This window comes from Monomorium pharaonis, chromosome 1, assembly GCF_013373865.1.
Source record: "Monomorium pharaonis isolate MP-MQ-018 chromosome 1, ASM1337386v2, whole genome shotgun sequence".
Classification (NCBI taxonomy): domain Eukaryota; kingdom Metazoa; phylum Arthropoda; class Insecta; order Hymenoptera; family Formicidae; genus Monomorium; species Monomorium pharaonis.
The window spans coordinates 6,888,316-6,902,736 of NC_050467.1; the positions used below are offsets into that span (position 1 = coordinate 6,888,316).

A 14,421-nucleotide genomic window follows, 5' to 3' on the forward strand; every position below is an offset into this window, starting at 1 on the left:
CACAGATGATGTCCAAAAGTTTCTAATTATATTCCAAATTTATACGTAAACTTTATTACTATGTTGCGAATATTTTTTTCATAAAATTTATGTTATTTCCAATAATCACATTTTACCACCTTTTATCGTAATATTTTAATACTAGACATGAAATACCTGTGTGTGATGTGTGCAGTTTAAAAAAAATTACTGAAATTTAAAATTTTAGAATTTTATTTAAGAATTTTATCCACCTAAAAATTTCAAATAAGAACTTTCTTATCAGTCTGTTTTAGTCTTTGTTTGCATTTCTGATCACATGTAACACAGTCCATTTTTTTGCGTTTGTTAATGAAAAAGCGAGATCTCAAATACAGGATTGAACAAATTAATATATTTCTTTGATTAAGTTAAAGTTGGTTTATAAAATTAATTAAAGAGTAAGAACAAAAAAATCACTCAGTTAAAAATTACGTTAAAATTAAATTAAATTAAATTAAAAGTTAATTTAAAAAATGTTAATATAAATTAAAATGTTGTAATTTTTTATGCATAGATTATGCTAAATAATAAAACATGCAAGTGTAATATGGATCATCAAATAAATTTAATACTTTTTATTGCTAAATTAAATTTATAAAAAAGTTTTTTATATAAAGAGAATATATTATTTTTTGCACTCTTTTTTTCTCTCACATAAGCAAATTTTTAACTTGCAAAAAAAATTTAATAAGTCAAAGTTCACGTGTTTCACAAATAACTAGTAAAAACTAACTTTAAAATCAATCAAATTAAAATCTTGTTAACTTTTTAAAATAATTATTAATTCTTCACTTTTCAACTAGTTACTAACCCAACCCTGCTTAAATAATTCGCGACCGAATAAAGATGAGGAGGAGGGAAACTCCGTTCGCTAAAATATCCGCGCCCAGATGATCGAGCATGCACGATTCTGACCTGAAGGTGGCCTGAATTTTTCTCGATCGCGCGATATTCGCGGCTCACGGATTCCAATTCCCTCTTGCCATCCAGCAGATGGCGCCGGCTGGCCGGGTGTGGTGAATAGCCACGGAGTGATGCGTAACGTGATTCACATTTCGCAGTGTGTAGCACCGCGAAGCCGTGGTTCGTTCTGAGCTTTTCGCGCTCGCGTTTCTTCTCGTTTACCATTCGCCACTGGTGAGTATTCTTACATCTCGTTTAAAGCGCGGAATAATCAGATTGAACGAATGAACGAGTGAATTTTCTTCCCATCCCCCGGGGATGCTGGCACGCATCGACAGTGTGACAGGGAATCTTGTGTTTCCGTAAGGGCCGCCATTGCCAGGGTGATCACGCTTTGCATGATCCACGGTTTCGTTTGACTCCAGTCAACTTGAAAAATTAAAGAAAGAAAGAAAGAAAGAAAGAAAGATTGTTGCTTCCGATAATCGTGTGCGAGACTATTCCTAGCTAGGTTATGCGCCAACGACAAACGATTGGAGTGGGATGTCGGAATGTGTGAGAGCGTGCACAAACAGACGGGCGCAGTGCCGTAGGGTAGGAAACACGGTGGGTGCATTGTAGATAAGAGCGGGTTGATCGGAAATTTGTTCGCGTTGCTTGGAATTCTAAAAAATTTTTGCATTTAAAATCAGATAAGTATATGTTCCAAATGCAAAGAAATATTAGTAACGCGAACGGATCTCACGCTTTCCGTATATCGTGAAAATCGTGCCGAAAATAACTTCCTGAGTGAAAGACAAAGGAGTGAGAAATTCCTCCGTTAACTTCAACGGTGCGAATTTTTTTTTATTTTTTTATATTTTTACTCTAGAGAAAAGTTAGGTAATCGATAAGAAGCCGAAATCCATAAAACAATAGAGGATAATGTTGGCAACACTTCAAAATTTATAGGATCCATAAATTTATTTTTCTTTCATTATCCTTTGTTTTATGGATTTTGGCCTTTTATCTATGTGATCGCTATCCTGTGTTGGAAACGAATGTATTGCGAACATTGGATTAAATTTATTCCGATTTGCGTTCGTGCATCAAAATCCGAGGTTGATTGCGACGGCACTGGGCGCGAAAGAGACACGAGACTCCAGTGAAAAAGTAGGACGCGATTCGAGGGAAAGATGAGTAAGCGTGTGCACGAATGAAGATTACAACGAAATTCGTGAGAGACGATTGCAGCAAAAACTTCTCGCATCGAAATGCATTCTACCGTATATATACCACAAGATATTTTTCTCATTATATCAAATATCATGCTGATTCTTTTTTGTTAGACTAATACTAGGAACACCGGAATCATTTTGACTCGGTTAAAAGGGTGTTTACTATCGAGAAAAACTGGGAAAGCCTGGAATTTTCAGGGAATTTATTCTTCATTATTAAAAATCATGGTTTTTTAATGGAATTATATTTATACTTGGGGGAATCTTTAGAATTTTACTTTTAAATTAAAATTTATCTTTTTCCAACGAAATTGTTTCTTCAACCATTTTCTTCTTGATGATAAAAAATTAACCATAATATATATTCTCGTGCAACTTGCAAATTTTTATTAAAAACAATTATTGGCAATAGAAAGCAATATACCATGTTAATGAGTGTTTAATTACCTTATGAATTCTGTACTTTAGGGCTGAGTACATGTATTGTGAACAGGTCATATTTAATTTTATATTATTTCTTTTTCAATATTAGTATTTTTTCAAAATTTTATTTTTAATTAATAATAATGATTGCTCAAATGTAATCATACAAATAAGTAAACGAGCGCACTAAGAACTAAGTCAAGGCTGAGTCCTGATTAATATTACTTTATCTTTTATATTTCAAATACATTTATTTTTAATATGTAAATCTCAAGTAACTTTTCTTTGTGATTACATGATTAGGGAAAATTGGAAGATATAATAATAAGAAGGTATAATAAAATTAATTTATTTGAAAAGTGCATTAAATTTTCTAATCTTATTTGGAATCCTAAACAAAATTCCTGTAAAATCTGTAAAATATCAGGAAATTTTTAAATAAAATTTGAGTAAACAGTTTAGCTAATTGTTTCAATTATTTTCAATTTCTTCTATTAAATACAATATTTTATTATGCATAAGAATATTTTGAAAATATGTGAATATAAACAATTCTAATGATACAAATAATATTAAAGTAATCTTTATTAACGAAAGGTCAGAATAGAAAATTTCCTGATCGGCATCTTGAGCGGTTCTGTTGTGAAGTGTGTGTATTTTTAGACGAGCAAATTTACCCAAACTGGACAACTTGCAGCTGATACAAGCTACATTAGTAAGACAAAGTCGCATGTAAGATATTTAGAAGAGCAGGAGGAGAATAACGGCCCCCCCCTAAATATATATTAATTTTAATTTAATGTTACTGATGTTTAATAATTTTTTCTGTGCAAAATAGGTGCAAACGAGATTGTCAAAGATGTCGTCTCGCAAGACTGCCGGCCGTCGTGCCACCACGAAGAAACGCGCTCAGCGTGCGACGTCGAATGTTTTCGCGATGTTCGACCAGGCGCAAATCGCTGAGTTCAAAGAGGCTTTTAATATGATCGATCAGAATCACGACGGATTCATTGACAAGGAGGATTTGCACGACATGTTGGCTTCTTTAGGTAAAAGCTGTTCTGATAAAGAAAGATAAAATATTTATACAAAGTTATTTACAAATATCGTTGATTCTATGTTGCTTTTTCAATTGAAATGAGACATATGTAAGCAAAAACAAATTGTGTTTTACAGGCAAGAACCCTACTGATGAGTACTTAGAAGCAATGATGAATGAAGCGCCTGGACCTATCAATTTCACAATGTTTCTGACATTGTTTGGAGAGAGACTACAAGGGACTGACCCAGAAGATGTGATTAAGAATGCCTTTGGCTGTTTTGACGAGGAAAATACCGGTCATATAAATGAGGAGCGTCTTCGCGAACTACTTACAACAATGGGCGATAGGTAATTTCATATTATCGCATTTTATCAAAATTGTATCAAGACTGTGAAATTATTGCGAATTGGTAGATTATTATGGTATTGTTAACAAATATTTACGAATAACATTTAGCTTCTTAGAATACAAATTTTTACTAAAAGAAAAGAGAAAAAGGATAAGACAATGACTGGTTAATAATAACTAACAAATTAATAAAGAAATTATATAGAATTGATTAAGTTATAGGTGATAATAATTATTTGCCGGTATTCATAGTCAAATCTTATTTTAAGATCTCAAGCAATGTTTTAAGATCCTAATATGGCTCTGTGATTAGTTGATGGCATCTTAAGATAATACTTAAGATGATTTTAAATATAAGACTCGACTATGAATACCGGCCATTAATTAATGTATTTTATATAGTTTATGAATATTTATATATGCAATTATTATAATTGTTAATTTATTAATGATATTAATAGAAAAATATAATAATGACATAGCTCGACTTGTTATTAAGCCAATGAAATTAATTGGAATTTTTCCGTGATCTTACAAAATCGACTCACTTTTTTCTTTAGATTCACGGATGACGATGTAGATGAGATGTACCGCGAGGCGCCAATCAAGGGTTCCATGTTCGATTATCTGGAGTTCACTCGAATTCTGAAACACGGCGCGAAGGACAAAGACGAGCAGTAGTGTGGAATCATCGAAGAAAGTTAATCACGTAACGGAATTCGGACACGAACTTTAGATAATATTCGAAGTTTCTCGCATGCTCCTTGCGCTTTTCGATTCAGAGGATGCTAGACATATGAGATAGTGTTGTCCGTAATTATTTATTTCAATTTTAATGATAAGAAAACTTTGTACGACATGGACAATTTCAAAAATTAGTCTCGCTCCTTTAAAAATTTGCATTTATATTATCTATCTGCATTTATACTTGTTGGATGCGAAGCGAAAATATTAGTTGAACAATCGTGAGATACATTTGGAAGCGCGAGGTGTGTGTATGCATTGTGTAGAAAAAATTTTGAGTTATTCAAGCATAACTTTTCGGATGCTGTACAGTCGGTAAAAGTTAAATATGTAAGATATTTATATACATAAAACAAACATGTAACTCTGTTGTAGATTCAGCATTTATATTTTAATATAATATTCTATTGCGTACGAAACTTTGTCTTACTTTATTAAACCATATGCTGTTTAATATATTGAAGTAATACGATTTTTTTTCAACTAGATTGATAATTAATGATGTTAATACAATATTATTTTTCTGTGTAATCTCCAAACGCGACATATAATACAATTAACTCGGCACCTAATTTTTTATTTCATCTGGAATGATTTTTATATCTAAATTAAAAATAATTAATATTAATTATATATTGTATATTATTGTTTTACAATTTATTAATATTTGAGGTCGTTATGTACAAAGATACATTAGATATATTAAAATTTTCATTGGATCTTCAAAAAGATCATTTCTTATATGAAGTAATTGTTTTATATTATTTTTATTTCAAGTTCTTCGAGAGAAGATAAACTTTTTAAATTTTTTAATTAATGAAATTTATTAATATTATCGTCTATCATCCATTAAATGTATAAAATTGATATAAGTACAATTTTTGCAGTTTTGTATTACGTGCCAATTGTGTTCTAAATACAAAAGTAATTCAGGATAAATTTAAATAAAAACATGAAAAATAAATAACGTATGAATACAGTTGTTCAATAATTATTAATTGGAAATTTGTATGAAAAAATATCTTTTTTTTCTTAGTAATTTTGATATACATTATTATAAATTTGTTTACAACAAAATTTTTATTAATAGATAGGTATTTAAAAAAATAAAATAAAATTTAATAGTATTTGAAATTTTCAGTACAAGAAAACGATTTTTATTGGCTTACGTGCCTTACGTGCATAACATCACATGTTTTACTATATAAAAATAGTTCAAATATTGCAGTGTGACGTCACAGAGCGTTCGAGAAGACTGTTATTTCTGGATCATATTTGACAATTTCAAAAAATGCAATATTTCATTATTTAGTTTCTTGTTTAATTTGTGTTAAAAAACTATGAAAAAAAAACGATTAAAAATATATATAAATTATAAAATGTAATTCTTTTTTTAAGTCGTGCAAATTATTAATTGAAGACTTATTTAGTTAAATTAAATTATTAAGACAATTAATTAATTAAATTAAATTTTGGGAAAAATAATTTTAATACGTAGCATTTCAATATTGTAGAAATATTTTACTGTATATTATAAATTTAATGTATTCCTACAACTTAAATTTATTGCATAGAAATATATGAGTGCGCCCGCAAGAAAGTAACGACAAAATTTTTCAAATTTTATGTCATGCCCGGATTGTTTTTTAAATACAAGGTTGGAAAAGTTAATCTTTTTTAAAACTATAAATTAAGTTAATAACATTAAATTAATTATTTTTAAAAAGTTGCATAAAAATAATAAACTAACTCATTTAAAAGTTGTGCTAAAATTAAATTAAGAAAGTTAATTTTGAAAAGTATAATTTGTATTAAATTAGAACTTCAGTCTGCTAACATTTTAGCAGTTATAACTAAGTTAACTAAAGAATATAAAAGCACCAAATTAAACTTGAATATTGGTACATCTAAGTAAAACATAGTATAATATTATATTTTACGTAAATAATTATAATAATTTGCAGAAAATGGATTTAAAAAAAATAATACAATTAATTTTAAGGGTTTATTGGACATACAATCTTAGACAAAAGTGCATGAAATTTGAAATACTTAAATATCTACGCCTAACGCATAGTAAATCTAGTCTAGATGTAAGAAACTTGAACGATAGTTGGAGTCTTATTTTTACTCTTACAAAGGTATTTTTCACGTATTTGCGATTTTTTTCACTTATGAGTTTAAACTTTTGACAGTGAAAATGCACAATTATCTCAGGTTATATTTTATTTCTTTGAAACGGTGTAGTGAAGACAATTGAAACTTGGCAGATATTTTCATCTACTCATATATTAGATGTACAAAAAAATTCGAACTGGTACTATTTCTTCTATATTTTTTTAGCTTCATTCGTCAAGATCGTCTTTTTCCATAAGATAGAAAAGGATACCATGTAAAATTAGTGAAAATTAAAATAGTTATAACTCAGCAACCGTTTAGTGGATGCGTTTTCAATTTTTTGCAATACATTAGGGAAACTAAAAGAACAATTTCACAAATTTTTAGCAACTTTGTACCATTTTGAACTTCAGTCCGATACATCCTTAAGTTTTCTAGTTTATTTCTAAATTTAATTGTCTGATCAAGTTAATAGTGATAAAATCAGGTCATAGAAATTTTTTTTTAATTGATAGGCGATGTATGTGGTATTCATTACGATGCACATACATTGAATCCGGCACTTTCATGAGTCATGGGCTCGGGGAGTTTATTCGAAGATTTGTTACCCTCTTGTAAAAAAAAAAAAAAAGACGTACATGATAAATTGATCGCATTATCATCTACAAACTGATATGAAACAAGAACACTACGAGTAGTTCTGTTTCCGTATTTTGTCATATTATAATTATTTGCTATCGCTTTTTGCATGACTACAAATTATAAATTATTTATATAGTTAACGAATTAATTGCCTAATTATTATGACTAACAATTTATATGTGTATTAAAACTACACATTAAAAAAGGATGGTTTTGCAAAAGTATTTAAAAATGAAACAATTATAAGTGTGAGATTAAAGAATTGATAATACAAATACAAAACAACGAAGAAACATCATTTTTTGGTCAAGGTGAATCTTGATGCTTAATAAAATTGTGTGAATTTTTGCAAATTCTAGTTCATGCAAACTGTGCACTGATTATTTGTCGATCTTGACAGTTTTAAACTGAAACCGAAATATGTAATATTACAAATTAAATTAATAAATAATTTAATAATATTTTAATGTTAAAATAAGCATCTCAATGTAAAGAATTTGTTAATTAATTGTGTTATCGGTAATTATATATACACATTATCGGTTCCAATTTTATTTATTATTTTATTACTTATTATTTATAACGATTGCCTGAAAAAACACTTATTTAACTTATACTAACTATGATAAATCTTATTATTTGCCTCGGTAATCGAATTGGTAAAATATCCACATAGAATAGGAATTTCAGGTTCAAGTACTCGCCAAGAAGATATTTTTCGCAATAAATTCTTTACAGTATTCTAAGAAAGCAAATCAAAGTATTAAATTGCTTGTCATTACTTATTTCAACTTTAATTTAGAATTCCAGATTGACAAAATCGGAAAGATATAGGTATTAAGATTTACTTCAATCAAAAAATAGAAAAAATAGGAAAAATGGAAAAATTCTTTTTCGCTTAATTGTATTTTTTACATTATTATTCTCTCTAATTCCACTCAACATTCATTTAGATACTTTAACAAAACGGTTCTTTCCGTGTAGTTTTAAGTTGCACGTAAATTATTTGTCACAAAATTAAGCAATTAACTCGTGGACTGTGTAGACTAATAATTTCTAATTGTTTAAAGAATAATTGTGATTATAACTTCAAGAGATGCGGAAATGGAATTACTTGCATTATGGTCTTTTTAAATCGGTATGAAAATAAAAATAAAATTATCATAATGTATTATAGGCAACAAAAGAAAATTCCAAAATTGTATACCAATTAATATGTTATTAATAGATATTCAAAATAATCAAGATTTTAATTTTTATTTATAAATTTTATTTATGTTATACACTTTGCATTTCAAATTAATTTCGATATATGTATGAGATATCATGAACTTATTTTTTTTTTAAACATATTGATATTTCTCAAGTAGCGAACAATCAATTAAGTCATTGAATTTTTTAAGTATTATCTTGTCAAAAATAAATTTAAAAGTACATGTTCAAGTTATTTAAGGTTTTGAGTAACTAAAAACTGAGAAGATAACTTTAAGAAAATCTAAGTGTATGTATAACTGTTAATGTATTTTATTATACTTTAAAATACTTTAAATAATTTTAAAAAATTTTAAATAGATTTTCCTAAGAAGTGTGGAATTTTTTACCAACTCATTATATATACATATATGCGTTAGTTATTTGAGTGGGGAAAACTGATAAAAGCCTTACAACAAGTCGGCGATGACTACATTCGGATAGTAACATTAATATAAAATCGTCGTAGTATCGTGACGTTACCATTATTAGTGTAACAATGTTTGTAACTGCTACATTAAGTGCTTTAATAACCGTTCTGTTAAGTTACTTTATTTGGAAGTTTTGCAGTGAATTATACTATTCTGGAAAAGAATTGATGAAACTGCCCGATCGAATGAAAACGTTTAAATATATTTTGTATGGGAATACTCATGGTAATGAATAATATTATAATATACTTAACTTATAAATAGTAAAACAATTGACATATGATAATTTTAAAATAATCTATTAGATGTATAAAAAAGTTTTATTCTTTTTTTCATACACTTTTAAGTACATAATATATAATTTAATTACATCCCAGGTAGCACGAGTAGAAAGATACAACTGTATACTCATGGTAAAGAATAATATTATAATATACTTAACTTATAAATAGCAAAAAAATATGCGAACATACTGTAGACATATTGTGAATATACTGAAGATATACTTTAGACATACGTATAACATTCTTGAGATATATTCGGTATATTTTTACAAACTGCCAGCGAAATTCTATGGGATAAGGCAACGCGGACATAGTACATTATGAGTATATACTCGGCATATCACAGACGTATCTCTAATATTATACGAATATTGCAATATACTTTTGCAATATCCTACTATCGTTCTCATAATCTACATGTGCTGTCTGGGTATGATTGAGTTCAACACGAATAAAATCAATGTGCAATATCATATTGATACTCAAAATTCTAATATTAAAAAAAAACCGTATTTATTCGCTAAAATACCTTAAAATGCAGTGCAAATTTCAAACTCGCGTGCAATCAACAAAAAACATCGTATCGACATGTATTTTTTTTTGAAATTGCTTAGAAAAGAATGAACTTTAAGAATCTGAATTAATATTAGCAAGATTTTAACGAAAAATTTGTGCAAAATGATAACAAACTTTTACTTTTTTTATTTAAAAAACACATGTTTGGTTTTCATGCGATACAAAAGGTTCTCACAAAACAAATCAAACTTTCGCGTAGGGACTCAAAGTAGAGTGCGTTTAATCTAACGTACATTTTTGGATGATCACTGCCCATCTCGTCCACAGATTGCTCTGAATCGTTTGAATATGATTCTTTGAATATGATTTTCCTCGACATCCGAATTAACATTGTTGAAATCATTACGTCCATCATTTTGTAAAAATTGTATCTTACATCGGTTGCTGTCATAAATTATAGGCCATTATGCTGTATATTTTCGAAGAATAAATTAACATACAGATTTTTAAACAATTCTAGGCATAAGAATCTGTATTGAATCATACTTTTACACTTCTTAGACCACAAAAAAACACAAAAATTCGAACCACTAAAAAACACAAAAAACTTACACGGAGGTCACACAGGGGTGGCTACCATCCTACCTTGTCTTTGGACGACTGCCAAAAACAAACCAACGCGACTTTCAGTTACAGAATAGAACAAGAGCATAGATGAAACCTTGAATTACAATTAAATAGTGTTACTAGTATCATTTTTTCTTAAATCGGAAAGATATAATGTGTTGAATTTAAGCGATGGGTGGTAACCACCCAGTATGACCTCGAAGGGTTAAAGTACATAATACACTGGCGCAAAAAAAAACGAAACAAAATTTTTGACCAATTTTTAGACAATCTTCAAAGTGATGCAACTTTGCGAAAAATCATCCAAATTACATGTACTTTTTTTTAAATTAAAGGGCAAAGACTACTTTGAGAATGAATTCATCTATACTCATAAACCCACACATACGCGTAAACATACATATACACATACTTATACATAAAAAATAAAAGTTTAAATTTTATTTTAAAAAATTAGCCTTTTCAGAGCCACATTATGTACAAAATCTGATCGTCATTCTCCACGTGGTGCAAATCGGGTCACTTTGATGACAGCGGTATGATTGAGTTCAACACGAATAAAATCAATATGCAATATCATATTGATACTCAAAATTCATGATATTAAAAAAAAAACGTATTTATTCGCTAAAATACCTTAAAATGCAGTGCAAATTTCAAACTCGCGTGCAATCAACAAAAAACATCGTATCGACATGTATTTTTTTTTTAATTGCTTAGAAAAGAATGAACTTTAAGAATCTGAATTAATATTAGCAAGATTTTAACGAAAAATTTGTGCAAAATGATAACAAACTTTTACTTTTTTTATTTAAAAAACACATGTTTGGTTTTCATGCGATACAAAAGGTTCTCACTTAACAAATCAAACTTTCGCGTAGGGATTCTCAAAGTAGAGTCTTTGCCCTTTAATTTAAAAAAAAGTACATGTAATTTGGATGATTTTTCGCAAAGTTGCATCACTTTGAAGATTGCCTAAAAATCGATCAAAAATTTTGTTTCGTTTTTTTTGCGCCAGTGTATATAATTTAATTACATCCCAGGTAGCACGGTAGAAAAATACAACTTTGTGCGAATAATATTTGACAATTTTTTATGCATAGTGAATTAAATGAAGACGCTATCTATTTTTTGCTATATTTGTGTTCTACAAAATTATTTTAATTCTTGCACGATGAATTCATCAACAAATGTTTGCCAAAAGCATTCTACATGCATCTTAGTAGGATGCATGTAGGAATGTTTTGGCAGGCATCTAGAGTAACATTTAATCTTCTATTGTTGATTACGACTTGCTAGCATTGGGAAACTTAGGGAGAATAATTGTAGCTTTTCCAATCTTTCTCTTACCGTATCCGCTACAATTACTTTCCCTAAGTTTTTCAATGCTAGCAAGTCGTAATCAATAATAGAAGATTAAATGTTACTCTAGATGCTCTAGGTTCTTACATGGATCCTATTAGGATGCATGTAGAATGCTTTTGACAGATATTTGTTGATGAATTCATCGTGCAAGAATTAAAATAATTTTGTAGAACAGAAATGTAGCAAAAAATAGAGAAAGTCTTTATTTAATTCACTATGCATGAAGAATTGTCAAATATTATTTGCATACAGTTGTATCTTTCTACTCGTGCTACCTGGGTATATACATATATATTATATACATATGTGTTATTTTATTATAAAAATATTTACCCTTGTTTTCTATAATATTTTTGCCATCTCTCGGATATTGCGGATTTTTTTGCGGAAAGAAGTCATTGGTTTAGAGACCAATGATATTGTCAATCCATTTTTGTACCTTATATTTTGAAAGCACTATCTACAACTAAAAAATGTTACATTGTGAAATAAGTTATGATCTGAAAACGTCAAGTTGAATGAATAGACCTTGTGTAAGAGAACTTCATAACAAATGATTTGCTGTGCAAAATGCAACATACCGCTTGGCATTATAAAAAAAGAGTTTAAAGCGCTGTTCGGTAAATGATATTTTATGCAATTTCATTGGCTAAAAGAAATTCATTAACTGCGCGCGTGCGCGAAACTTCCAACTGTGAATTTTTCTTGCGTCTATGTAATAGATTTTCATTTAATAATCCTTGTAAATAAATCATCGGTCTTCAGTTTTTGAAATCGGTTCAGAGCAAAAAATCACTGATATCAAAACGGATTTTAAACTGTCGAAATTAATATTCATAAGTATTATGAGGTCATATCTTCACCAACAACAGACCAAATTAGTTTGCAATTTAGTGTTTGTTTCTTGTTGAAACTCATACCGCATACGATCTCGAATTAGCATTTTATCGCTCATTGTTCTCACTATTGTTTTACAAAATCATGTTTATTATTAAATTAATATAAATAATGCTTTATATAAATTTTGGTACAAACTTTTCGAACACGCAAGAGAACAGAAACTTTTTTTAAAATTTATTATATATTATATAATTATATCAGGATATGTGTACTATAAATTCCGATCGGAATTATTTTGTTTTTCTTAGAGAAAACATAACATAGAATTAAGAAATAATTAAATAATTTTAATCAAAATTTATTCTGAAAAATTCCATAATACGTGCCCAAAACGCTGAAAAACTTAAACTCAGCACCGAGTTGCGGAAATATTAAAAAATGACCGACTTCGACCTCAAAAGTTGTAAGAGGAATAATGTTTTATATTTATGTATCTTAATTTTTGCTCATTTTCCAAGGTGTTCCATAAGGCCTACAAATTTCTTAAATAATTTTATTTTACTGGAGATCAAAATTTACAAAAAATTTATTCTTCTTATTTACAGTTTTGGGGACTCAAATCGGTCTTTTTTAAGATTCTTTTCAGAAAATTTTCAACTTTTTACATTTAATATGTAACAGAAATAATTCTAAAATCTTGTAATATAAAACGTGTAACAGAAAGATTTCACAAAATTTCTCATGTATTGGCAATTTTCTATGAATACAATGAACTTAAATATCATTTCTGAAATGCTTTCAAGGAGATTTGTCCAAATTAGGCCTAGTCTATCAATGAAATTTGGTGAAAATTAAACATTATGTAATGGAGAAGTTGAAAATTATTTTAGCAGTATGTATTTCCCAAAATATTTTGGTAGGACTTAGCGCGTCTATAAAATAGAGGTGAAGAACTATCAATACACTATCGATAATTATCGATAGTTTTAACTATCAAAAATTATTGATGGTATTTTTGCAACTACCAATAGTTTTCGATAGTTCGTTGTATTTTTTATCGTTATTATAAATGCTGTTACAAAGACAAATTTTAATAATAATAGAAGCAAAAGAGCACAATTTATACGCAGAAAAAAGATTTGTTACCGAAACTAAAATTTAGCCAGAATTTAAAATTAAATTTATTAAGTTATTAAAATTTAGCAGCTATAACAAAAAATATTTGCTGCTAGAATCAAATGTTTAGCTGAAATTTTTTGATAGTTTTTTAATTTTTGCAATTTAAATATGATACAAAATTTTATGTAAGCAAATATAATAAAAACAAATTTTTCTTTTCATTAAAATTTTTTGTAAAATATAAATTTTTATTTTGATCACATCTTTTTTAATTTTATTAATGTCACTTGAAACTTACAAATAAATTTTATTCTATCAAAAACTATCGATAGTTAGATATTAAAATATCAGTAATTATAAGATAGTTCTCTAGATTTAGAGTTAAAGTATTAGAAAGCACTTAATCTCACATCTTTCTGTCTCTCTTTCTCTTTCTCTCTCTCCTTTTTTCTTTTTTTTACTAAACCAATATTATTAAACAAATATTATAAAAATATATTTTAAAAACTTTTTAGATTTCTTGGACATT

The 14,421-nt window shown here is 28.3% G+C and overlaps 2 protein-coding genes across 4 annotated transcripts in view; both read left to right on the top strand.

Annotated features, from left to right (window-relative positions):
- Positions 1-1,014: 1,014 nt before the first annotated feature.
- LOC105833233 (myosin regulatory light chain sqh) lies at positions 1,015-5,118 on the top strand. Its single transcript, XM_012674801.3, has 4 exons — positions 1,015-1,158; positions 3,403-3,613; positions 3,741-3,954; positions 4,516-5,118. Exons 2-4 carry the CDS (start codon positions 3,424-3,426, stop codon positions 4,634-4,636), a joined length of 525 nt encoding a protein of 174 aa, XP_012530255.1. The 5' UTR covers positions 1,015-1,158; positions 3,403-3,423; the 3' UTR covers positions 4,637-5,118.
- Positions 5,119-8,845: 3,727 nt separating this feature from the next.
- Positions 8,846-14,421, top strand: part of LOC105828600 (probable cytochrome P450 312a1) — a 21,324-nt gene continuing 15,748 nt past the window's right edge. For all 3 annotated transcript variants that reach the window (XM_036285391.1, XM_036285395.1, XM_036285401.1), the window contains exons 1-2: positions 8,846-9,366; positions 14,408-14,421. The exon at positions 14,408-14,421 is cut by the window's right edge and continues 87 nt beyond it. In XM_036285391.1, the coding sequence (XP_036141284.1) occupies positions 9,210-9,366; positions 14,408-14,421 (171 nt within the window). In that variant the 5' untranslated portion in view covers positions 8,846-9,209. The remainder of the gene's footprint in view (positions 9,367-14,407) is intronic.

Coding starts and splice junctions, on each gene's coding strand:
- LOC105833233 (XM_012674801.3), top strand. CDS start 3,424: ATGTCGTCTCGCAAGACTGCCGGCCGTCGTGCCACCACGAAGAAACGC. Junction 3,614..3,740: donor CGACATGTTGGCTTCTTTAG/GTAAAAGCTGTT, acceptor TGTGTTTTACAG/GCAAGAACCCTACTGATGAG. Junction 3,955..4,515: donor CTTACAACAATGGGCGATAG/GTAATTTCATAT, acceptor TTTTTTCTTTAG/ATTCACGGATGACGATGTAG.